This window comes from Dermacentor albipictus, chromosome 3 (assembly GCF_038994185.2).
Source record: "Dermacentor albipictus isolate Rhodes 1998 colony chromosome 3, USDA_Dalb.pri_finalv2, whole genome shotgun sequence".
NCBI lineage: Eukaryota > Metazoa > Arthropoda > Arachnida > Ixodida > Ixodidae > Dermacentor > Dermacentor albipictus.
In genome coordinates this window covers 51,678,588-51,705,231 of record NC_091823.1, presented here as the reverse complement: position 1 = coordinate 51,705,231, position 26,644 = coordinate 51,678,588, and the positions used below count along the sequence as shown (strand labels likewise).

At 47.6% G+C, this 26,644-nt stretch overlaps 1 protein-coding gene across 1 annotated transcript in view; it reads left to right on the top strand.

Annotated features, from left to right (window-relative positions):
• The first annotated feature begins 509 nt into the window (after window positions 1-509).
• Window positions 510-26,644, top strand: part of LOC135914083 (proton channel OtopLc-like) — a 29,643-nt gene continuing 3,508 nt past the window's right edge. Inside the window, exons 1-6 of the mRNA XM_065446826.1 lie at window positions 510-894; window positions 17,179-17,585; window positions 20,106-20,232; window positions 21,868-22,066; window positions 22,910-23,064; window positions 24,010-24,226. Coding sequence (XP_065302898.1) covers window positions 17,257-17,585; window positions 20,106-20,232; window positions 21,868-22,066; window positions 22,910-23,064; window positions 24,010-24,226 — 1,027 coding nt within the window. The 5' untranslated portion in view covers window positions 510-894; window positions 17,179-17,256. The remainder of the gene's footprint in view (window positions 895-17,178; window positions 17,586-20,105; window positions 20,233-21,867; window positions 22,067-22,909; window positions 23,065-24,009; window positions 24,227-26,644) is intronic.

The following is a 26,644-nucleotide window of genomic DNA, read 5'->3' as shown; positions in this document are numbered from 1 at the left end:
TTTCTTTTTTTTCATACTGTACAATACACCTTAGGAGGAAGACGCTTTTTCTCAGTAACTTAAAGATTAAACGTCCCCCTTCTTTTTATTTCGGTCTAGCAAGCAGTTTCAGATTGCGGCCTCCTAAAGACATGCCTTCCGCATCGTGTTCTTACGCTCACTGGCACAGATACGAAAGACGCGAGACTCTTTGCACTCGAAAAGTCGGAGCCAGTAACGAAGTAGCAGCAAATACCACTTGAACAGGACACCCGCAAGACTAACCGTGCCCGCGCTGCTCCCTGAGAGACAGGGCGCTCGTCTTGGAGGGGCGAGACATACTCTTTAATAACATCGTGACAAGAAAAACGAAAGGAAAGAAAACACCCAGTCGAAAGTGCCTCGGGCTCTCAGAACCGGGAGGCAGGCAGAGGGCAAAGCCAAGGCACCCTCGCCTCCCTCTTCGAAATCAGTCTCGCCCCGAAGCGCCACACGGCGGGCTACAGCGGGCTGGCGGGTGGCGACCCTCCCACGCGCACACCCTCGCCACGTGCTGGTCGCAACGCAAGCCGAGCTGCTGCGTGTCCAGAGAAGCGGAGCGGACGAAGGCCCGAGCTGGGGCGCCCGCCGGATGCTGCGGACCGCGTCACTCACCCCTCGCGCGAGACGCGGCTGATCGGCGAGCTTCAGAGCGGCCTGCCAGCGCTGTTGCCGCTGGCGTCGCTGCCTTTCACTTGTCGACTCTTCGTGTTTACCCGCTCTGTGGGAGGAGAGCCCGGCTGTGATGACGAGACGCGCGGACGGTCTCACGATGACGGCGACTCGCCGACAACGACCGGTGGTCTCCTCTGAGGATTGACGCTCGTCTGCCCCCTTCGGCGGAGGAAGAAGAAGGGTGCTCTGTGCGTAACGGAGGTGAGGACGTCTTCTGCTGGCATTATAGCCGCCACTGTGGGGTGAGGTCGTCCTTCGGGTGTTCTTTTCTTTTATTTATATACAGCCCCAAATGTGTAGTCTGGATGCTGTACAAATCAGGAGGTTCTGCGGTTCGACACTTACAAGCCTCCCGCCGAAATTACTTGCTACGCCTACAGCTCCGCATTGTAGTTCCGTGGATGCTACCACTAACCAGGTGGCCAGTATCATCTAAAACCTTTTAACAGGGCATTCGCCACCGCGCACTTACCTATTCGCGAACTGCGAGGGAAGACCATGGCTTCACCGCTGTTCACAGGCACGTTCCTCCTTCTGGGAATGCGCATCTTGGCGTGACACTCTTTCTTGAAAGATGGGCACACGAGTGCAAAATTAGCACAGCGTCTCCCACGACGTTGCAACTTGATCGCAGTCACCTTGACGACCGTTGAAATAACCTTTTTGCAGCCAAGCTTCAACCATAAGCGTGGTCGGCGGGAAGATGACGCACTTATGTGGCTTTCGCTCGCTGAAGGCATCTTGTACAGCGCAGAAGGGACGCGAATATGGGTAGGAAGCGAAGTGCATCATTACGAGCTGTGTTGTGAGACATGTAGACATAGATAATTGAGGTCATGGAAGGGAAAGTTAGAATCCACCTGACATTAACACGATATAGCAGATTATCAATTATTCCAGTGCTCCTAGTTGTCGATTAAGGCGCTGTCGTCCCATCATCTGCTGAAGTCCGTATTAGGTCGGTTGGTAGAGTGACTGCCCCGGAAAGCACTAGTGCTGGGTGCGATTCACGGCAACATTAGTATAGAAATTAATATAATTTCTTCTCATGTTGACTATTACGGCTTCAAGCTACAGTTACGGAATAAGGTGCACCGCAGCAAAGGAATTAAGAATACATTTTGGCCATATTGTTTTCTTCAACACTCACCGACATCTGGGCAGACTATATAGCTTCTGCTTTCAACTTTCGTTCAAACGCAACCGCCGTTGCTGAGAATCGACCTCATGACCACGTGCTCAGAATGAGACGGAGACTATGAAATAGGATAACGAAAAGCGAAGTGTAAACTCGGTCAAGCGAGCAGAGCAGAAACCTGCCAACTGTCCACAAAAGCAACAGACGCGAATATTTAGCGTTGTCTTTTTTCTTTTTGACTAACGACTTCGATTGCGCCCGATGATGTATCCCTTACCCTCGGATACTTGTCACATAATCGTCATGTACTTGTCAAATGTTTTCGTACAGTCACCCTTCTCATTTGTACGAACAGTGCGAAGACTCGCGTCTCTCTCGCTCTCTCTCTTTCTTTCATTATTTCTGATCACACGCGCAGAAAATGCACTTGCCTCTAGAACCATGCTCCGCAAATACTGAAGCATAATAGCGTGATAAACAAGGAACGAAGAATCTTCTTCGTCAGTATGGAGTACTAACTCACACAGCATTCATGAAGTACTTCAAAGTTAAGGAAACACTGCGAAGCTACTAGTTCCCGAACACTAGCTCGCAGATAAGTTTAACCCTCCAAGCTCGCTTCGAAGGACTCTAATGATCCAGGCAGGAAAAGGTCAGTGCACCGACCAAAATAACCACGAGAAGGCTGACGAGTGACGTGCTTCTAGCGCGCCAAACGTCTGCAACATAAATTCATTTTTCTCTCGGTTCATACGAAAGTATAGCTGCAGCGCTCACTTTTCTCTGCATTTCAGATTTGCACCTCAAGTCGGCATTTCAACTGGCCGCGTCCGCAAGTGCAGAAAGCGAAAACGGCCTATCTAAAACTATGTGGCGCACACTACAGTCATTTGGCTCAATCCACGCTTAATTCGTGCCGCGAGGTTCGTGTCGTCGCCAGAAATTATAGCTTTTCGCCCATAATAAATACTATATATTAAGCCATCAAGCACCTTACCAGAAAGGTTTGTCGTTAAGCTTTCATTGAAGTTGTGCGCGCGTTGTTGAATAAGTTACGGTAATCGGGACCGCTAAAACTGAAGATTTCTTTGTCGTATATGACACATCTGTTGTCCAGACTAATTGAGCAACTTGATCCTCTCGAAGTCATCGGCCACGTTGTGCTGAACAGGCCAGTTCTTGTCAGATCACGCAAACCAAGCAGTATTTGGCTCATTTTGGAGCGAGAACCGTCCGGGAACCCCGAGCACTCTCTGTTAGTTTCGCTGTGCGCCTTGTGCGAGACGGTTAGAGTGAGCGTAGTAGGATGTGCTCGCCTTCCCACACCCGTATAGCCAGCGCCGCCGATTCCGTTTGAAGGTACACGATGTACCAATAGTCTCTTATTGTTAACGAGCTCTGGGGCGAGTGAAAACCCCGTAGCCACGGAAGCATTCATCAAAGGCCGGCGATGCCTTCAGCAAAAAATCAAAATAAAAAAGGCAGCTTGCGAGCCATCAGCCATGTACAAACACGCTCCCAGGGTGCCCACTGCGTTATGTGACCCAGTTACTACCACCAGAAAGGAAAACACGTCACAAGTTTCACGCCATAGCCTCGTGTAGGCTCATAGCGCGGATGGCAACCGCAGACGCCCATAGATGTCGGAAGTTCGACCGCTCGTGAATCCTCCAGCAGCCCGCCGAGACGCTTGTGCAATCGCGCTGGCAAGGGGAAACCGTGCCAGCCGAGGAGCTGCACGCTCTGTTGCTGCAGGCGCGGCTAAGAAAGAGCAAATCGCTCCGAGAAATCATGTGTGTCGTCACCCGCGGCTCTTCTCCGGTGACCCGCGGCGTCGCCTCGCGCTAGAGCTGCGTGCAGCGAAAACATAACCGAAAGCTCTCTCTCTCTCTTCCGTTCCTCCTCCGTGGCGTAAATCTGCCACGCCGTGTGTCTGGAGCCGTCAATGAAGAGCGTCTCGGCGACACGTCTTCCGCGCAATCGTATCCGTTATTTAGCGTCGTCGCATGTGCGAGTTGACTGCGTGTTGCATCCATTTCAGCACATGCGTAAAACTCGAAACGACCGTGCATCGCATTTTGTTTCTTTTCTACGCGAGATCGCATTACCGTGCGTGCACGTCAGAACGCGGACACACATTGAGGACTTGCTTCCTCTGCCGTTGTCTTGCTGACATTCGCAAAGGTTTATTGAAGCAGAAACGCATTTCCGGCGCTGGCGCGATGGTTCGACGCCGTACGATAACCACGCTGATCAAACGTGCGGATTATTTCGAAGCAAAGCCATTGCACATCGCAAGGTCTCAATATGGATTATTATAAAGGCCAATCTTTATAGTCCATAGATTGTCTGTAGATTTCAGGCAAAATTGTATGCCTTCACATAGACCTGTTCTTTTGGCCATGATTAGTGCACACACAGAGTATACAGGATGTTTCACTTAACTTGAGCCAAACCACAAGAAAATATACACATGCTGCGTAGGCAAAATCTAAGGCAATGTTGTTTGTCGTCGCATCGAGATACTGGGATTATTTTTGGCATTCCGCCATTAGATCATTAGTCTGACTTAATTAACTTTTCAATTATTATAATTAGATTAAAAGTGTCAGTGAGAAAATTGTAGAGCAACATGAGAAACTTTCGATACAGCTTTGAGTTGCTCACTGCGAGCTACATAAAAGTTTTTTCCGAGCGTGAAAGAAGCCCGCGAATTCACGCAAAGTGCCTCGAACGGCCAGTCGCACGACAATCTTGCGTGTATTCGTGGGCTTCTTTCACGCTCGGAGAAACACCTTTATGTAGGACGTATCATGTAGCGCGTAGAAAGAACATAACATGTCATGTTCATGTCATGATATGCATGGCGTGTATGCATAACATGACGAATTATCTGCACGCATGACATGGTATTACAATAATGACATTCAGGCATGACATTACGTGATTACCATGATAAAGAAATGGAACAGCGTCAGTGCACTTTTGCCGCCAGGCTAAGCTTGGCTCCTGCGCGCGCGAGGAGTGGCTTTACCACATAGCTTTGGAACGAAATTGTGGACTTTTGCGCGCGCAGTAAGGATTCACAGCGAGTTGATCCGCGTGTGATGATGGGGGAGATCCGTCGCCGTGGTGGCGCTATTCGGAACGTTCCCCATTTCTTATCGCACGCGCGTGTGCACACCTTGGAAAAATGCTAAAAAATAACACACAATTTAATTTACTTCGTCTGTATACTACGTCTGTTACTTCGTCTGCTCTCTCTCTCTCTCTTAGAGAGAGAGAGAGAGCAAATGATAAATGAAAGGTAGGGAGGTTAACCAGGAATGAGCCCAGTTGGCTACCCTACACTGGTGAAATGAAAAGGGGGAGGGAAAGATTAAAAGAAGAAGAGAAAGTCCACTGGGGATATCGTTCGGTCACTCAGCTCTCTTAGGCAGGATACACAGGAACGCTAATATGCTGTGTTAAATACGAAGCATTCATTGGAGATTTGCCACTTTGACAGTATCTATCTATCTATCTATCTATCTATCTATCTATCTATCTATCTATCTATCTATCTATCTATCTATCTATCTATCTATCTATCTATCTATCTATCTATCTATCTATCTACCTATCTATCTATCTATCTATCTATCTATCTATCTATCTATCTATCTATCTATCTATCTGCTACGTCTTGGTGCTCTCATGGTCGTTTCATTAACTTGGTATGTACCAAAATTGGACAGTACGACAACAGTGTATGACGAACATAAATGATAGGTCATGTAGGTCATGAAATAGCCGCCCACCTCTTGGTATGTACCAAAATTGGCATAGTATGTCAATAGTGTATGACGAACATAAATGCCAGGTCATGACATGCGTGTCATGTAGGTCATGAAACAGCCGTCCACCTCTTGGTGGTATGTGCCAAAATTGGCATAGTATGTCAAGAGTGTATGACGAACATAAATGACAGGTCATGGCATGCATGTCATGTAGGTCATGAAACAGCCGCCTACACCTTGGTATGTACCAAAATTAGCATAGTGTAACAAGAGTGTATGACGAACACAAATGATAGGTCATGACATGCATGTTATATAGGTCTTAAAACAACCGCCTGCATCTTGGTGCTCTCATGGTCGTTTCGCCAACTTGGTATGTGCCAAAATTGTCATTGTATGATAAGAGTGTACGAAGAATGTAAATAATTGGTCACGACATGAATGTCATGACATGCGTGTCATGTAGGTCATGAAACAGCCACCTACATCTTGGTGTTCTCATGGTTGTTTCGTTAACTTGGTAAGCTCCCCGCACACCGCCAAATGAACGTAGCTACACCGCGCCTCATAAGACACGTCAGAGGTACGGTCCGTGTTGCTGCCTTTTTGCAAGATGAGCAACGAAGTGTCGCGCGTATTCATTTGGTTAAGGCTCATTCACACTAGGCCAACACGACACCGATTTCGGTCTGCCGGCTGTCGGCGACAGCCTTCTTTCCTTCGTGTCGGCGCCTCTGTCACACTGTACCGACGCCGACAGTCGGCAGAGAGGGCGGCGTCGGTAAAGTGTCACAGAGGCGCCGACACGAAGAAAAAAAAGCGCTGTCACCGACAGTCGGCAGACTGAAACGGCACGCGAGGGCGCTCCGAGGCGCACCAGTTCGATTTGTCGAGGATGCCATTTGAAAAAAAAAGAAATGTGGTCTCTGGCCCCCTACTCTTTGTACAGGACTGCATTACATATACTAGTTACTGCCCGAACAAGTTACCAAAATTATTGCTTCCGAGTACTTCCTAATGTTTGTTCACAATAACGCTCAAACTGTAACTTCAAGTACGCTGAGGTTACTTTTTTTTTTCGATAGCGAAGTTCGAAAGCCAGGTACCAATCTCCAACCAATCTGCTTTGCCGGTTGCCATTTCATGCTTACATCTACTCTCGATTACGGGAAAGCCAGCATATTTCTTTTTTACTGCCTATGTGCTGAAAACATCATGGGGCGTTTTTGTGTGGACACTTAGGTTAATGCTTGTTTCGTGCTTTGTTGTTTTGATGATTGCGCCGCGCAGAAGTTGTTGGATGTTGCGTCCCTTTCTGCGATTCCACGTGAAGATGTGACGGCGTCCCATTCCTTGAGTTTCCCACTGACCTGGTCCTGCTACAATGGTGAATAGTGAACATATCCCGAAAGAAAGTTGTCTACGGCAACATTTCTTCGTCGGTCGTACGCACTTCCCACTTCAAACAAAAACACTACAGAAAATAGTCCAAGCTAAGGAAGCTTGTACCCGGAACTGTTCGGACACATTTTCCTTGGTATCATAGAAGTTATTTTTTCTAATACCACAGAAGATGTCATATGTTTAGGAGCCTCTTAAGTAACCAATTAAAGCAAAACACTTCCTCTTGGGGCCCCAAACGACGGTGCCCAAATAAGTCGGAGGAATTTGTTTCGAGTGATATAAAGTGTACAGAGACACCAGAAGCACGGACGACGCGAGCGGACGCAAGTCGACGCAAGCCGCGTATCCGTCGTTTTTAAGGTAAAAGCCTTATATGCCCCATGAAACGGAAAATCCAGCGAGCGTCCGGCATTAGCATCGGATGGCAAAACAAAAAAGCAAAAAAAAAAAACACGTGACCAAGTGAGGACGTCACGTTCCCGGCGCTGCAGCCGCTGCGGCTCACACTGCGAAATCCCACGGTGAACAGCCACGGTATCAAACAGATGCCGTGGCCCGCGTCCAGAAATATATTAAGGTGGATTAAAGTGGATTAAAGTGGCTTAACGTGGTTTAAGGTGGAAAAAGTGCACTAAGGTGGATTAATATTGGTAGAAATTAGGGCAAGGTGGCTTAAGATTGGTACAAATTAAGTCAAGGTGGATTTATATTGGTGCAAATTAGAGCAAGGTGGATCAAGGTTGGTACAAAATAGAACAAGGTGGACTAAGGTTGATCAAGGTGGAATTTTAAGGTGATAACTCAGACAAATCCTAAGGCTTTCGCATTCAAATCGTGTAAGGGTACTTCGGTGACTAAATTTTTTTGCCTCACGGCAAATAGTGACCGTAGAAGGTCTGCGCCCCCGAAATGTCCATGCTGCAAGAAAAACAAAGAAACTGCAGGTGTCAGTAGCTGTCTTAACCGCAAAGTGCACACATTACGTAAACAACACATTACGCAACACTGTGGAGGCGTTGCTGAGGCAGCAAAACTGGGGCAGCAAGCGGACCGCATTTAACTTGGGCCATTATGCAAACCAGAGGAAGCCTATGTGCACGCCGTACTCAGCGAACTTCCTCACAGAGGTTTCTGCGGTCCTTGCTTGCCAACACAAAGAAGAGATTGACGTCATAGAGGACCGTCGCTCACAACGGTGTAGCGTAAGTACTGTCGAATTTGTTGCTGGTCAAGTAACTGTCCCTTTTGCCATCGTGTTGTCTATGTAGCCAGGAGCTACGTTTTTGGTGCCGAATAAATAATTTATTTCCCTCACGTTTCGATGCGTTTTTCTGCAAAGACACAGAAATGCCCACTGCAACACATTCCGGAATGTGTGTGCAGTGAGAACAATAACGACGCCGCCGGTTATTAAATACTTGCGAAACAGTAAACATCCACTAGAGGATATTTATCGTATCTATCATCGTTTTATTCACTAACAGAAACAGGAAGGAATCAACGGGCCGCTCCAGAACGGCCGTGCGTCAATTCAGTTGAAGTTTTCCACGCAACGGTAGCAATTCACAACGGTGGAATTTCGCAAAAGTTCTTCAACTATTTAATTTCCGTGATTATGAAAAAAAAATACTTCATTAAAGGTCACTTGATGATGAAGGAGTTCTACAAGTTGATATTTGTCTTGCTTAATGAAACTTAATTTATTTTTAAGTATTTCTAAATATGCTATCAAGCCACCCAGAGAGTGTACGCAGGTTCCTAACGGTCGTATTTTGATAAAAAAAAGAGTGATGATGCTCGTCACAAAATGTGTAAGATCTTATTGTAGTCTTGGATTGGGGTTTCATACAGTATGCTTCCCTACTTTGCTCGTGCGTCTACATTCGGAGGACTTTCATAAATATTGCTTGACGGCTTGTTAGGCGTCCTGCATGGCTCAGCTTCTCGTGGCTGAATTTCACTCCATGCTTGAGTAACCTGTGTGGCAAGCCTGCATGTCTCCACCAAAAAGCAATATTGGCAGTTGCTCAATAAATACCTCGTTAGCTTCTTAAGAGTTAGGGGTTTGCGAATTTCGAAGTTTCGAACGCGAGTCGAATACATCACACTAATTATTCGTATTCAAAGATGAACATACTCGCTTTTTACAAATATTAAAATGTTACCGAATATCTCGCGACAACCGAGTGGTAAAGTTGTGTTACTGTTCTCTGTTTTCTAAATAAAGTATAGCAAATGATCACAAGTTAAATAACGACAAAAGTTTCCGAAGAAATGCAGAAACAAAATGGGTAATGCAAGCCTTGTTTAAGCGTTTTGCAGCGGAAGACTACACGAAAACCTATGGTTAATGCTTGTATTCGGTCATGTAGTACTTTTGGAAGTCTAGTTATGTAGCAGTTTTATATTTTACGCTACAACCAGAGTTGTTTTACTTGCGATGAACGCTTTTACATGTGGCTACGGCACACGAGTTCTTCAATACCCTTTTCTTCTTCTTCTTTTCTTTTTTTACTCGATTTCGTATAATTTTAAGCAATCATTTATTTGGCACTTTTAGAAAGCTAGCTAGTCGTATAGCAGGCATTCATTTTGAAGCGGCTGTTTCCAACCAGGCTGTAAAAGTTATCGAGAGGTTAACTTGTGCAGTTTTTTTTTATATAACAAATTATAGACCTTCTGTTTAAAACTGATCATTTGTATATGGTATAGTTAGTTGCCTTTTTCGCACTACTCTAGGCGTGGCACATAATTATACCGGAATAAATGTTCCTGCTGTAAGTGTTTGCGTCTGCGCTTGACTATTCGATATTCCATTCGGTATTCGAAACCTAATATTCGTATTCGTTTCATATTCGAAAAATGTGTTCGCCCCCCTCTAATTATAGTCCATGCAGTGTAATTGCGTTCTTGAGCCTCATTCAGTGAACTGATTACAATACATTTCATGGCCTAAATAAATATTTTCTTGCCTTCTGGTCCTTGTTCTCGAAACGTTCTCTTCTACCATGGGCAACACACATTTCAATGTCACATACTCGCAAACCCATTATCGCGGTATCAATTTAATGGACACACCTGGCGAATTTTCGCCGTAGGAGTCGTCGTGATGTTCCACATGTATTCGTGTATATGTATATGCGCTATATTCGTCCATGTCGTATACTCAAGGTAAACGTTGTACTTACTACTAACCGCCAATGTTGCTCAACCCAAGTCTTACGCGTGCTTGACTAAGTTACTCCCCCAGAATTTTAGAATTGCAAGCCGTAAGCGAAAGTCATTCGACATTACACATTCACAGCGCATGACATTTATCTCAAGTCTTCTCGGCCTCTAAGTAAGTGCAAAATATTTTCAATGCTCACAATATGAAAATGATGCAATTTCGCTGGCGCCGCCCTTTACGGGTGGCGCAGTGGTGCTTTTGCAATGCAATTATATTCCCCTGACGGTGTGTCAAAGCTTTCAATGGTGCCAGAAACTTGGACACGCCCGCATATGTCGCGTGCGCGTATAGACGTATACCCGCGGGTAGTTAGAGCGCCGTCGAAGGAGGTCAAGCGCAACGATAAGCATTGCTATCGCTGTCAATGCTCCGCCCTTCGGGAGAAACTGCCTTTTCATTCATTTTCTTGTTTTTTTTTTTCTTTCTTATTGGTGACGACCTTCTATGAGCATATGGCACTTCGCGCAGCTGCAGCTTCTGCAATAGCGAAGTTTTGTTCAGAAATTAGATAGTCCTACATTTGTTACTGCGATAGCAATGGACGGTCGAGGCGCCTTCACGCCGTTGGCGCTGCTGCTGTCATGCTGTCCCGCTTTCGACGGCGCATGCGCGAGGGCTAGACGGTGCCCAGAAACGCGGTGCGTTTGGCAGAAATAAAAAAAAAAATTCTTGCCTATTCTCCACTTTCTCTCTCTCTTTGTCTGACAAATTCCGGCTTCTCGTAAATTTTTGCCAAATTTTGTTTAGCTTCTCAGACGCGCCTACACAAACACCACAAGCAGTGGCGTAGCCAGAAATTTCGTTCGTGGGGGGCTCACTTTGTGGGGGCCTCGCTTTACGATATGTGACTCCCGATGCATGGGCGTTTCCGCGAGATCCAGCCCGATTTCGCAATGTTCGCGCTAAAATGTCTTTTCGAGCGTGAATTCACAACATTCTAGACAAAATCGAGCATGATTTCTGGCGCCGGGAGTTGTTTTGGTCGGCGGCGCATGACAGCACGAAAAAATTTCGGGGGGGGGGGGGGGGGGGGGGCTCAAGCCCCATAAGCCCCTCCCCCCCCCCTGGCTACGCCCCTAACCACAAGTGCTTTTTTTTTTCTTACCGAGTATCTCACGGATTCTAGCGGGTTTAGAATATCGTTATAGCGGAATGTGCGAGAGAGAAAGCTGGAACTTTAACTGCGACTCTAAGTATTAAATGAAGCTGTCTGTTCTCTCGAGCGTTACTCTCTCAGAAAGTACTAAAGTGCTGCTGCGCGTTTCTCAAGGACGACGGACTGTGCGGCGACATTTGAATGCGCAGCGAACGCTGTCGCATCAGGCGTACCACTTTCTGTCAATTGACGCTCTTTCTTTTTTCTTCTTGTTGCGCACTCCTTCCCCGCTGCTACCAACCTAACCGGGAGCGACATGACTGACCTTCATACAGATCATGTCATCTCTTTCCTGCAGTACCCCAAAAAAGAAGGAGGAGGTGGAGATGCATTTATGAAGCTTACGTTCTGAGCTATGTAATTAGGACACCCTCACAATTAATCATCTAGATCGCCGCTAGCTTGGAAGAACGCACGAAACTTTGAGGTAAGAAATCCTGTATTGCGTTTGGAGAGTTGTAGAATAATAATAATATTTGGGGTTTTACGTGCCAAAACCACTTTCTGATTATGAGGCACGCCGTAGTGGAGGACTCCGGAAATTTTGACCACCTGGGGTTCTTTAACGTGCACCTAAATCTAAGCACACGGGTGTTTTCGCATTTCGCCCCCATCGAAATGCGGCCGCCGTGGCCGGGATTCGATCCCGCGACCTCGTGCTCGGCAGCCCAACACCTAGCCACTGAGCAACCACGGCGGGTGAGTTGTAGAAGGGTGACTTCGGAAGGGCGGCTTCAGTTCTTTGAAGAGCGGCGCTGTGGAAACCCCAACCAACGCGCGTGGATTGATCGTCCAGAGAAGCCATATTCTCCTTCTTTTTTATTTATTTATATATTTTTGTGAGGGGGACGCGGGGAAGGTTAGCTGAATTGTTGCCGTCTACGCCAATGAGTGAGGAGAGTTTAAGTCTATCGAGGGCTGTGTAAGCCCTCAGCTGCAAATGAACACCCAATGCATTATAGTTAATCGACAACCGTCGTTGTAATAACTCCAGCGCAGCAACTGGCTGTCGGAAAATATATGTTTCAGTGTGAAAAATTGCCGCGGTTGAACGCGGTTAATTGTTTGTCGAACGACAGCACGATTTTGCTCACTCTGGGAAAGGACACAGACGCTGCTCGGCGCGGCAGCAGCAGCGAGAGAATTGACCTTCATTCTGCGTCTCGCTTCAACGCGAACTAAGCGTCGAAAGTACAGCGCATACAATGCTACCACGTGGCTATGGTGTTGGGCTGCTGAGCACGAGGTCGCGGGATCGAATCCCGGCCACGGCGGCCGCACTTTGATGGGGGCGAAATGCGAAGACACCCGTGTGCTTAGATTTAGGTGCACGTTAAAGAACCCCAGGTGGTCAAAATTTCTGGAGTCCTCCACTACGGCGTGCCTCATAATCAGAAAGTGGTTTTGGCACGTAAAACCCCAAATATTATTATTATTACAATGCTACCAGCACTCGGCGCACTTTGTACATATCGCAGATCGCTTTGAAGATAGGGCCCGCGGGACCTCGCACTTTGTCAACATCTCAGATCGCTTTCAAGATATGGGGGCCCACGCGGCGTACGCAGCAGCCGCCGGTAGTGGGGGGCCAGTTTGACTTTGGCTGAGGTTGAAGATCAGATCAGGTGTTTTCTGGCTTTGTACCCGGAGTAGTAGAGCTATCGATCTGAAAGTGTGTACAGCAAACAGCCCAACTCCATTGACGCGACCGGCAGCCGACGAGCTATAGAAGCGACGACGACGCTCGCGCTGTCGCGGTGCCATTGCTGTCGTCGTCCGGCGTCCTTGACAGCTCGCGGTCCCGAGCCGTGGCCTTGCGCCCCCCTTTTGTGCCACTCATTGGACAGACCTTGTCGCTTTGCGTGGCGTGTTTACTTCCTCGTGTGCGGACGCTGCGAGGGCGCGAATCAATGCGTCTCGAGGTTCGGGACCAGCTCTACGAGTACGGACGCGCCTCGGAGATGTCACCCTTGCAGGCGGCGACGGCGGGGGGAGGGGGGGGGGGGGCGCCTGTGCAAACTCAGAACATCGACGCGCGTGATGCAAGGTGACAGCCGCTTTTGGGCTGAACCTAAAGTAACCGTGGGAGCGGTGGTGCTGAGCTTGGCTCCGGCCCGCTGCCTGGGCATCGCGACAAGCTCGCTTCTTAGAGCTGCAAGAGATGCGTTGGTCGTAGGATGCGCGTTGTCTTACCAGCAGGCTCAGTGGATCACGATGATAATGTGCAGTGTTCAGGTTGCTGCTGTCCTCGCATGCACGCATAGGTCTGCGGCTAAGCAGTGCGGCAGCGGGTTCACGCTCTTCGGAAATGCATCCAGGGCACAAAATTGTGCAGTCGCAGCTGAACATACCTATTCAGAGTCCTTTCCTAAAAATTGCTGAAGTTTCTTGCTTCTTGAGAGGTTGTGGTACCTTCAAGTACAAACGGCTACGACCGACATTGCTTATATATTCTGCATAGTTATTAAGGGTTTCGTACTGCCGTTCGCAGTAGTTTTGAAGGGCATCAGAGAGTCACTGTACTCCTTGATTTTCGTTTTCTTTCTTTATCGTGTACATCGCGTAAACGGAAATTATGCCAGTTCTCCGCAAAGCGATCTCAGCACGACGCCCAGTGCCGTCGATCAGTCTCCAAGGGGTTATGAATGAGCGACGCAAGGGGGAATAAGGACAATCATGCGCTTACGGGAAGGCATATGGATCTTCCTTTTCGTTCCTATCTCTCTCTTTTTCCATTGACATCGCCAGCCTGCTTTATACGCCTCTTCATCCTGAGCTCCAGCCTCTTGAGTTTTTCTGCTCATCTTGACATTGGTTTTTCTTGCCACGTTTTTTTTTTCCTTTTCCATTCTTTTTTTTTTCTAAAAAAGCTAGAACTCCTTCAGCGTCTTGAAGCCAAGTCAAGGAGCATTCATTTATTATTGCGCCGGCCCCAACTGTTCAGAAAAATACGTCGGACATGCCTCATTTCAGGAAACTGATTACCCTTCACTCAGAGCGCCCTTCTTCATCTCTCCCCGCCTCCTTCTCTTCTTCCCGCTACACGCAGGAAACAACAAGCAAGAGCAAATGAAGCAAACTTCTCGCTATGCTTGCAGTATGAAACCGCCGCCGAGTGGAACGCGCGCTGCTTTGGTTTCCGCAGTATATAAAGGCAAACAAACGCTTAGAAGCCAGCGTTGTGTAGGTTATTCGTTGCGCTGTTTCTTTCTGTAGACGTTGCTATATACATATGTACTTGAATCGTACGAAGACGCGCTACTCGGTTGAGTGAAAGCACGCGCATGCGCGCCCTGTGCATCGGCGCCGTTGATGTCGCGGTTAACCTCCAACCACGAGAACGAGCGAGAGTCAGAGAACGCTATTCGTTTTAAAGACTGGCTGTGGCCAGCAGCAGTAGCGCGGTAGGACGAGTGCCAACGAGCCCTAATCGAGGACGATGAGAGACGGCGGCGATCTGACACCAAACGCGTGGACGAGGCGTCTGGATGGCGCGGTAAAGCAGGCCGTGACGATAAGTGTCGCGCCGCCATATCTCCCGTCCTTTTGTCTCGCCATTACTCAAGATTTCACACCCAGCTCTGTCGCTCCTAGGCAGCCGATCCGTTTCTCTTGCTGGAGAGAGGGAGGTGGTTTGTATCTATGTTTCCAGCGCGTAATTCAGAACGACGCAGTCTCTTCACGCGGAGAGGCAACGAGCGCGAGAGCCCAAGATACGCTATATACACTTTGCGTCAGTCATGTAGACTTCGAAGAAATGATAAGTACTGTATATCGATAAACTGAGGACCGTCCACGGTGAGATATATTTTTTCGATAGGCGACTTCGGGAACTGACTGGTTTAACCGAACCATTTACCCAACGTACGTACAGGCCGTGCGAGGTTACCTTGATAGAAGTCGGTAAATATGAGTTACCCTGATATTAAAAGCAGATGTTATAGGAGCGTAATGCGCTCTTCTTCTTAATCACAGGAAAAACGTGGAATTGAGCGTCTGTAGCTAATACACACTCTAGAAAGTCATCGATTGATTGCTTTTACGATGACCAAACCGGATAATATAGGTCTGTTCTGTACAGGGTGTCCAGATAACTTAAGCCATAGCTTTAAGATACGCAAACGCCAAGTAGCTGGACAGAATAAAGGTAATGTTGTTTGCCGTCGCTTAGAGATACTCAAACTATATTTTTTTTCATTCCGCCTAATTAGATAATTAGTCTTAATTAATTAATATACATCTCAAATATTATAATTAGATGAAGAGTGCCATTGGGAAAATTGTAGAGCAACATGAAAAACTCCCGATACAGCTTTCCGTTGCTCAACACGTGCTACATAAAAGTGTTTTGAATGAAGCCCACGAATACACGCAAGATTGCCGCGCGACTGGCCGCTCGAGGCACATTGCGTGTATTCGCGGGCTTCTTTCACGCTCGAAAAAACACTTTTCTGTTGCACGTACTGAGGAACAGAAAGCTGTATGGGGAGTTTGTCATGTCGCTCTACAATTTTATCATTGACACTTTGATCTAATTATAATATTTTGGAAGTTAAGTAATTAACACTAATTAACTGATTATGCGGAATGAAAAACTAGTTTGAGTATCTCCAAGTGACGGCAAACAACGTTACCTTTGTTCTGTCCAGCTACGTGACATTTGCATATTTTTAAACTCTGGCTAAAGTTAGCTGGTACACCCTGTATAGCTTGGTGTTCCCTTGGTCTCTCTCGAAGTTAGTGATACAGAGTGAATGATGTAACAGTCGGACTAAACTGATGTATCTTTTACACTACTTGTCAGAAAATAAAATAAAACAAAGAAATGATATGATAGGTGAATTCCATCAGATCGATCAAACCGAAACTGGAACAGTACAAATAATTATGAGCCCGAATATGTGCAGTATGGCTTCACCAAGTGCTATGGAGCATCGCTATGTATATAGCCAGTTGATATGTGCCTGAATATGTCCGAACCTCAAGCATCCCGCTGTCATCCACTATAGAAAACGTGAAAATGTCTCTAGTTTCTTTTTCTCACTTTCTTTCTTTTTCTCTCTCTTTCTTATTTTTTAAAGGCGCAGCATTTCTTGGCGAACATTTGCCACTTTGACAGTATATATCTAGTCACCTACGTCTTGGCACTCTCATGGTCGTTTCGTCAACTTGGTATGTACCGAAATTGGCATAGTATGGCATGAGTGTATAACGAGCATAAGCGATCGATCATGACATGAATAGTATGACATGTGTGTCACGTAGGTCATGAAACAGCCGCCTGCGTCTTTGTGCTCTCATGGTCGACGTTTCGTTAACTTCATAGATATCAAAATTGGTACAGTATAACAAGAGTGTATGACGAACTTAAATGATACGTCATGATATATGCATATCATATACGTCGTGGAACAGCGGCCTACGTCTTGGTATGTACCAAAATTGGCATAGTATGACAAGAGTGTATGACGAATATGAATGACGCGCCACGACATGAATGTCACGACATGCGTGTCATGTAGATCATGAAACAGTCGCCTGCGTCTTGGTGCTGTCATGGTCGCTTCGTTAACTTGGTAGGCGCCCCACACACTGTTTCGCCTAACATCTGTTTCCACAGGGCGTGGGATCTCCCGGCTAGTTTTTTTTTTCCACTTCATGCTTCTGTTTATATAGATAGTACCACAGCTAAAGCTGGGATAAAATACAGGGAAGAACAGACTGACCGGTGGACGATCCAACGTGCGAGTATCTCACTGGCGCTTGACTTAATTCGCAGGCACCTCGCGAAGACCAGCGGCAGCAGCGCCGGGAGGAGGGTCTGGGCGGCGGGAGGCCCCCGTAGCGCGCGGGCGCCATGCTTCGGAGCGGGGCCCCGGCGGACGACGGGTCCGCTGAGCCCCTGCAGCCGCCGGCGCGCAACGGGGACCTGCTCAGGGCGTACCAGGAGGACGCGGACGCGGCGGCGGCATTCGAGATGCCCTCGGCGCCGCTGCCCCCGCCACCGCCGCTGCCGCTGCCGCCTCCGATGCACGAGGCCACCGAGCCGGACTCGAGCCTGCTGCAGGAGCACGGCAACGGCAGCCTGCCCGAGCTGCGCGCGCCCTTCGCCGTCCCCGACGACGACTCGCTCGACCAGCCCCGCAAGGGCTCGGCCGACTCCTCGCAGAGCTCCACCAAGTGCAGGTAAGTACACGCGCGGTGCAGTGTAGTTTGTGGGGTTTACTGATGGGTTCTAGTTAATTGGATCTTGATTCATTGATTGATTTGCTGCGTGCTTTGGGTGCACGATAAAGTACGCCGTGTGGTCAAAATTAATAATTCGGAGCCCTTCCCTATGCAGAGGTGGGTCTGCCCAAGGTTATTTTGGAGCAGTTTCTGGAGCAAGTAAAATTGCCTTTTGGAGCAGACAAAATTGCATTTTGGAGCAGCTTGAAGACGACTAAAATTGCAGCTTGGAGCAGGCCAGTCTGAATTTTGGTAGAATAGGGGAACATGCAATATGGCCAGCGCATTTCGAAACAACGACGAAACCGAATAAACAAACACGAGCGCTGTACTGCTATTGCCTTAAGCGACGTCTTAAGCTGAATTTTGGAGCAGATTACCCGATACCGCAACGTCTAGTACATGCGAATTTTGGTAATAGTGCATGTATATTGTTATTTTATGGAAGCAATTACAAAAAAAAACATGCATTTTGCATTAATACGTCCGAAACTTCTAAAAGTAGCCCAAGACATTTTTGATAAATACATTTTTCTTTAATGTATCGACAGTGTCGGTGAAGTGTCTGGAAATGCGCTTCACCAACATACCGGGAGGAGAAGCGAGAGCTATGAACTACGGTGGTTTAATATTGCGATAGCAACTATATGGACACACCAGGCGCATTTCTGGCGTATTTCTTTCTACATTGCAATTTCTTGGATATTTCAGTTGGACTACACCTTTCACTTTGCCATTTTTCTTATTTCTTGTTTAACTGTGCCGCACACGAATTCACTTGTGTCATGCATCTTCTTTAATGCCACGCTATGTGCCAATTATATTTAGTCCCTAACAAGTTAAATATTATACTTGATCAAACGTTTATACACTTGTCTTTCAAACTTGGTTCCACCTCTCAAACATTAAAATAGGTTTCTACACAAGTACATAACTGTGTTTCAACCTTTTTGAAAGTGCCCTGCAAGAACTTCGATTGATCAATTAATCGATGAAAAACCCTCTATCGAAAGCGATTAATCGAATAAAAGCTAAAATGATGAATGATTAATTGTTAATCGAACAAAAAATTAATCGACCATCCCCATGAGGTTGGCATCATGCGTTTGTCGACATTGGAAGTTATTGTGAAGAGATTGAAGAATAATGCTATAAAATTACCTCCCTCCCCTCATAAATAGATATTCGGCTCATCATGTCCTTTCCACGTTTATTTTACTGCATTTTAGCAGCGGTTATTATCTCTCGCCGCTTCCCGCGTGTTCCGAAAACTCCACGTTAACTTTCCATCGCTTCTACGAACACTTGTATAGCCGCTGCCCCAAACTCTTTTTCTCTCCCCTCCCCAGTTTCCTAGGCTTCGTTGCCTTAATTGCTTGTGCATAGCGAGCAGTCAATTGCCGACGGCTCAGATACACTGGCTATCCCACATTTAGCATAATACGAGTCCGTACGAACATGGCCAGGAGCTCGAGGTCTTGCAACAGATGTGCAAGTGCGACCCCTTTGCCTCCCCTTCCACTTCTTTTTTCTCGGTATACAGACGCTGATTCCGTCATCACGGCTAGACAAGTGCGCACTGGCTGGGCATGATGTCTCGCATAAACCGCGCAGGCATGTCAGCCTGTACCCTAGATTCAGCGTACTGTATGACGCTGATTATAGTTCGCTTCGGTGACTATCCATAATAAGGTGCTAGATAAGATTCATCATCATCATCATCATCATCATGGTTACGCCCACTGCAGGGCAAAGGCCTCTCCCATACTTCTCCAACTACCCCGGTCATGTACTAATTGTAGCCATGTTGTCCCTGCAAACTTCTTAATCTCATATGCCCACCTAACTTTCTGCCAACCTCTGCTGCGCTTCCCTTCCCTTGGAATCCAGTCCGTAACCCTTAATGACCGTCGGTTATCTTCCCTCCTCATTACATGTCCTGCCCATGCCCATTTATTTTGCTTGATTTCAACTAAGATGTCATTAACTCGCGTTTGTTCCCTCACCCAATCTGCTCTTTTCTTATCCCTTAACGTTACACCTATCATTCTTCTTTCCATATCTCGTTGCCTCGTCCTCAATTTAAGTAGAACCCTTTTCGTAAGCCTCCAGGTTTCTGCCCCGTACGTAAGTACTGGTAAGACACAGCTGTTATACACGTTTCTCTTGAGGGATAATGGCAACCTGCTGTTCATGATCTGAGAATGCCTGCCAAACGCACCCCAGCCCATTCTTATTCTTCGGATTATTTCAGTCTCATGATCCGGATCCGCAGTCACTACCTGTCCTAAGTAAATGTATTCCCTTACCACTTTCAGTGCCTCGCTACCTATCGTAAACTGCTGCTATCGTAAACTGCTGTGAGGTGCGATTACAAGTTGCTAGAGTGAAGACGGTGCTAACATGCTTTTTCTCCTTAAAACCCTGAGCACAGATGCGTACAAGCATACAAGGTATTTTCCTAATGTCTTTTTGCAGGAGGCGCACAAAATCTATGACGTGCAACATGGTGAGCGCACTGTATGGCAAAATAGCTGTGGTTATCACGACCGTCCTGGTGTTGACGGAAGTTATGGACAACTCCGTGCCTCTTCTACGCTTTCACGTGAGTCACGCCAGGGAACTCATTGTGGCACGTTAATTATAAGCGAAATGCATAAGAGAATAACAAAAGGCAGAGATATCTGACTGACGTAAAAAGGCCGAACTCTTTCTATCGTGCAAATAAAAATGCTCAATTACCATTAAAGTTTGGGGAGAGCTTGCCAAGAACACCTTTCTTAATATATTTCTGGAGAATGAGCGTGTGACAAAGAGAAAGAAAGAAAGAAAGAAAGAAAGAAAGAAAGAAAGAAAGAAAGAAAGAAAGAAAGAAAGAAAGAAAACAGCACAGCGTCGACTTAATACTTCCCAAGAGGCGTTAAATGGAAATGAATACCCGCCGTGGTTGCTTAGTGGCTATGGTGTTGCGCTGTTGAGTACGAGGTCGCGGGATGGAATCCCGGCCACGGCCGCCGCATTTCGATTGGTGCCGCATGATCAGATCGTGGCTTTGGCCCGTGAAACCCCATAATCGGAAAGAAGAAAAAAAACGGAAATGAATGTCGTCGCATGTAAGTCCGCTAATTGAATAAACCACGACGATTAATCAGGTAGTGGCAGCCATACATTAAAAATATTCCAAGCAGACCCAACTCAAGTTGACATCTACGGCATTACGTAGATGTCACTACGTATGTGGTGCACTTGTGATACCCGCTGACCCAAGTTGGTGTCAAAGAGGTTCGTTGAAAAGCGACCCACACCCAGTGGCACGCACCCATGGCTCCAGTGGCATTTATTTTCAGACTGCATGAACTATCTTGGGTATCGGCCCAAGAAAGGGTCGAGATATACGACAAAAACTGAGTTGACTCGGAAATGGAGTGAGTGAGTGAGTGAGTGAGTGAGTGAGTGAGTGAGTGAGTGAGTGAGTGAGTGAGTGAGTGAGTGAGTGAGTGAGTGAGTGAGTGAGTGAGTGAGCGAGTGAGTGAGTGAGTGAGTGAGTGAGTGAGTGAGTGAGTGAGTGAGTGAGTGAGTGAGTGAGTGAGTGAGTGAGTGAGGGAGGGAGTGAGGGAGCGAGTGAGTGAGCGAGCGAGTGAGTGAGCGAGCGAGCGAGTGAGTGAGTGAGTGAGTGAGTGAGTGAGTGAGTGAGTGAGTGAGTGAGTGAGTGAGTGAGTGAGTGAGTGAGTGAGTGAGTGAGTGAGTGAGTGAGTGAGTGAGTGAGTGAGAACCTTATTGAGTTCTAGTAATTATGTTGTTCTGCGGCTGAGGCGCATTCTTCAGGGGAGTCTTTCTCCTTGTGTCTTCCCCGGAGGTCTTCAACCTCTATCGTCCTCTATCGCAATGTTCGGCTGCCCTCAGTCCAGGGCTTCACTGGCTTCTGCTGTCCGTCGTGTACGCCGCACTAGGCCGATAGCTGGTCTTCGCTGCGGTCGCTAGACAGCAGTTCCTCCCATTGCTCCACTTGCATGTGATAGGATTGGGACTACGTCAGTTTGCAGACATGCCCATGTTATGTGACTCGGAGAAGAAAACTTCGCATTAAGATGACAAATATCCTCGAAAGTCGTGTAGTGGTGCGTCTCAAAGTGCACTGTACTTGAACCGTAAGGCTGCCAAATGAATGTAGCTCATGTTACGACACGTAGAGCGTGATGAGCAGGTATAGAGAGCTTCAGAACGACGGTGCGTGTCGCAGGGCTACCTGTACGCGTACCTGCTGGGCGGGTCGGTGGTCTGCCTCCTGGGCGTCTACGTGAGCACCATGGTGGACCGGTGTCCAGCGCTGACCGGCCAGCCGTCACGTCATGGGGCCGACCCTGAAGCAGCGCTGCGTCGCGGTCGTGTCATGACGGCCTGCTCAGACGTCAGCATTTACCTCCGAATAGGAGTCATCGGTAAGTCATCGCCACTGATATTTTTTGCTTTGCTGAAAGGAGAGCTAATGGGGACCAAGGCACGAAGGAACAGTTCCAGAAGCACTGAAGTTTCAGAGGTCGTAGAAGCGAACAATGTGTCTAATTTGATTAGTATGATCTTTATCGACACAAGCGTCTTAAGCACTAAAGGCATGTGCGAAAGTTTTTTACAGGAACATTGGCGTCTCGTTTTTTCGGAAGTGATTCTCGTGGAGACGACCACCCGGTCCGTGTGCGTCATAGATGAAGTCGGCGAGGTCGGACCAGAAGACGGAGATTCATTTTTTTTTCTTGCAGGTAGAGGCTGCCTTTCTCTGGATATGTTCTGAAGATGCACTCTCGCAATGTCATGTCAGACGTCCCGTTTTGTCGTGGCTTGTTGGTGGCGCGGTGTACGCGCCTTTTGTTTTAGTCGTTCCTTATTAGGAGAGCGCATTTCCCAAATGAATGTTAACGGTACGGTTTGCATCACCTATGAAAACAGGCTTCGCATTACTGACCACACCTGTGGTAGGTCCTTGGTGGAGCTGTGACGACATTTGACGAAAGCTGGATATGCACGCGCGCGGCTGGGAAATGCATTTTGGTAGAACTCGTAAGTTTAAGCATTTCACACAGATTGAAATGTTCACGCAATAACTGCTGGAGCATTTCGGTTAGATTTTGACAGAAAGTTGATGTGATACTTACAGCCGTACAACACTTTCTGAGTTAGAACAACGCCTTCTCGTTTTCCGTTCACTTTTTAGCGCCGAAAGCGTAACAGCAAGCGGCTTTGGCGCAGATGGAGTTTACCGCGGCTCTCTCCTCGCCCTCTTGCAGTGTTCGGCCTGGGGACTCTGCTGTCGTGCGGCCTCGAGATCGCCACCATATTCACGCTGACCAAGCCGTGCACCGACCCTGTGAACTTGGCCATGCCTGTGCTCCACGCGCTGTTCACCTTCCTGCAGATGCACTTCGTCTTCATGAATGCACAGGTCTGCGGCTGTACCACTTCTAACGAGGAAAGAACTCTCATTCACAAAGCTATTCATTCATAAGAACTAATCATCACTTGCCCGGCGGCCGACGGAACCACTCTAGCGCGCGTGGAAACTTTTCTGAATACAGACATAGATTTTCATTATAGCTGGTGGCAGTGGAGCTGCGGTGGAAAACTCTGCCACGGCCGCTAGGTGAAAACATTTTATCGAGCGGCTTAGAAATTACAGCCCAATTAGGTAACCACGCGGACGAGTGTTTAAGATGACCCTAGCGACCATCCTCTTACAACTGGTCTTTATTGAGAAAATAACGTAAAAAGATATATAGCCCACGTGTGGTGCATGCGGTACTACAGAAAAGAAAAAAAAACAAAAAAGAAAATTGCAGAAATCATATAAAATGCCTATCCAGACAGTCGATCTCTTTTTGGAGACACGTTTGACATGTCAATACAAAGGCGCGGCGCCACCACTTTCGGATTCCCGAAGCTGCTCCCTGTATCTTCGAAATCTGTGACGGTAAATGGTACATGCTATAGCTCATTACGTTTCCAAATAACTAAATTGCATTCGAAAATATATGGCAATTCGACCTGAGGGCTTGGTTTGGTTGCCACAAAAATCGCTTAGAAAGTGAAATATCACGCACGCACCGACGTGATCCCATCGCCGCCCGCGTTTTCGTGCGAGCACATCGATCGAAAAACGAAATTTCGGCCTTCGTTTGTGATTTGATCCCCTATGTGCAGCTCACCCTCTCCTCTTCCTCCGAACTAGCGCTGAGAGAGTTCCGAAATACTAATGCATGCCAGCAAAGGATCATTTCGTGCTTTCCGTTATGTTCTCATTCGTCGCAACAAGGCGATTTACGATTGTCTGAGAGCTACTATAGTCATGTGTCCCTGAGTAGTTGACGTTTCGTGTGTTTTGCGTACGCAGACCGTGGCCCGATCACTGGGCTGCTTGCGCCACCTGGTGCTGGTCCACCTCGTGGTCACCAATATCGCCGTCTGGCTCAAGTTGCTGCTCTGGGAGACGGCCAGCGAGTGGCTCCGGCAGGGCCACGTTGTCCAGGATGGGCAGATCATCGGGCCGCCCAAGGGATTCAACTTCACCACGCACGTCATAGACGACCAAGGCGGCCACAAAGTGTTCTGTACGTCCACCGATATTGGAGCGCCTTCGTTTTTTTGCGCACTGGCACTAAATTCCAGAGGTCATAGTCGCGTCTCCGAACGTATAGTACAATAAAAAATAGAAAAGAAAAGAAGTTACTAGCGCTAACAAGACTACCGAAAAAAAAAACGTGGGACAGGGCAGAGCGCTAGCGCTTTGTCCTGTCCCACTTTTTTTTCGTTAGTCTTGTTAGTGCTAGTAACTATGTCACAGCTGGCGGACTACTTGGCGCGGTAACACATCTGCAGAAGCTCCGCCCCCGTAGCTTTCCCTTCATTGCCGCAGGAAGTTGTCCGCGAGTACAGAGCAAACAGTTGGCGTTCTTTTTTTCGTCAGTCACTTGAAGCGTGATGGAGTACGCTTGCATGCGCTGTTGGATCTGGAGGACAATCCCAATTGCTGTCCCCCAGATTTTGGACCTTGCCGTTGAGTGCGGGAGTTGGCCGAGGTTGAGGAGGACCTTGTGATGAAAACTGGAGGTTTATTTACATTATTTACAGTGAGAGTACAAAGAAATTAACAGTCATAACGTCATTACGGGCCGGCAGCAACTCGGACGCTGCGGCCCGTGGCAAGAAGTTCGAAAGAGATGAATGAAGGAATGCTCCCTTGCTGCTCCCGGTCTCTGGCTTTTAACCCCTTCGGTGTCTCGAAGTCACGTCACGTTCGGCCTATTGGCGAGCCCACTCAGGTGGCGTCATTTTCGGCCAATGGTATAGGCGCCCGTGCGAGTGCAAGTCACACCCGGCGCAGAGGGTTGCTCCATCGTCTCCACCTGTCTCCACCATTGTCTCCACTTGAGGGATTACTTGTCTCCGGTATTGCCTTTCTCGTCTGCAACTGCCGTCACAAAGGCGGATGGGGGGGTTGCTGCCAGGGCTTCACGGTTCATTACAGCCGTTTTGCCTCGCGGCTTGCAAGCGCACAGCGGGGGTAGGCGGTTTGTTCTCGAGCGACCTTTCAGAACCGCAAATCAGCTTTGCTCGGGACCCACGTTACCTGGAACCGTGGCAGGCTCCCGCTACACTTTCGGGAAGAGTCAAGCAATGAATAGTTCCACATGCGGCGCACGAGGTGGAGGACGCCAACTTGTTTGGACGTGCTGCGCCTCGGGAACGTGGTAGATGTGCTTCTGCGTTCCTTAATTAGGTGTGACGCGATTTGATGTGGTCTGTGAACTCGAAGGAGGCGCAGGAAAAGGTCCCGTATCTAACAGCGCCAAGCAGTCGCAGGAACGCGGGTGAAAAGGAAACTGTCGAGCGAATAAAAATAGGGGCTTGAGCGCATATGGCAGGCACAATGAACTCGTGATACTGACACGCATACTTCTTCATCTGTATCCAGTGGCCGAATTTCACGAGCTAACAACTGTTAATGGTTATTGCTCAGCGCAATATGCGCCTTCTTGTATCGGAAGTTTCTCGAATGTTATCGATGGTTCTATCAGTCGTCTACGTTGTCGCCGAGCCTCGTGTAATCGAATTCTGTACGCGACGGGAATACTGGTGTACATTCTAGAACTTACACGACCACCAGAAATTACGCTGGAAGGTTAGTTGAGCTGGTTGAGCTATGTATATATATAGCCGACGCCCCTGATCTGCAGAATTAGATTTTCGACGATCGCCGACTTAGCTCACTGTTATTGTTGCGCTCGAGTGTTACTTGTTTTGCTGGGCACAGGTTCGCTCAATAAAGGGTTAAATTTATATCTCACAGCTATCCTACTACGACGTTCGCAACATGGCAATACATATACGGCACCTTATGTATATCCTTGAAAAGTATACAACAGTCAGTGTAATAATATCCCTGTGTTAACATATAGACCCGAAACTTGGAGAATAACAGCTATAAAAGGACTGCGCTCTTCCCTCTTCTTAGAGATTAGTTCTTTCATTTTTGCTGAATAACCACTTGTTTTTATATTTAATATTCGCCGCACCATTTAGCTTTTATAATATATATGGTGAAATTCATTTACATAGCGGTCTCGATTCTACAACCCTTCAGACCTTCCTCTGCAGTTATACATTTCGTGCCCTCTATTTACGTTTTGTGCGTATAGAAATTGAAACGGGTAGCGACTAAAAATTGTTCAACAATGAAAAATTCGCCAAAGATTACGATACCCTCTAACACGAAATCTAAGCGCAGCTGTATACGTGTTTTCATTCCGCGATATAGTGGCTGGCGCGGACAGTCTGTCTCGTGCGGCACGTTGCAAACGGATTGATGTATGGCGCGACTGCCGCGCTAATCGGAAGATCGCGAGAGGTGGCGCTTTGGTGTCACGTGGGGGCAATTCACAGCAGCCGCCGCAGACAGATCTCCGCTCATGCAGCGCTTTGTTTCAATGCAGAAGACGCGCATTACTCTGGCGCCATCTCGTAGCCAT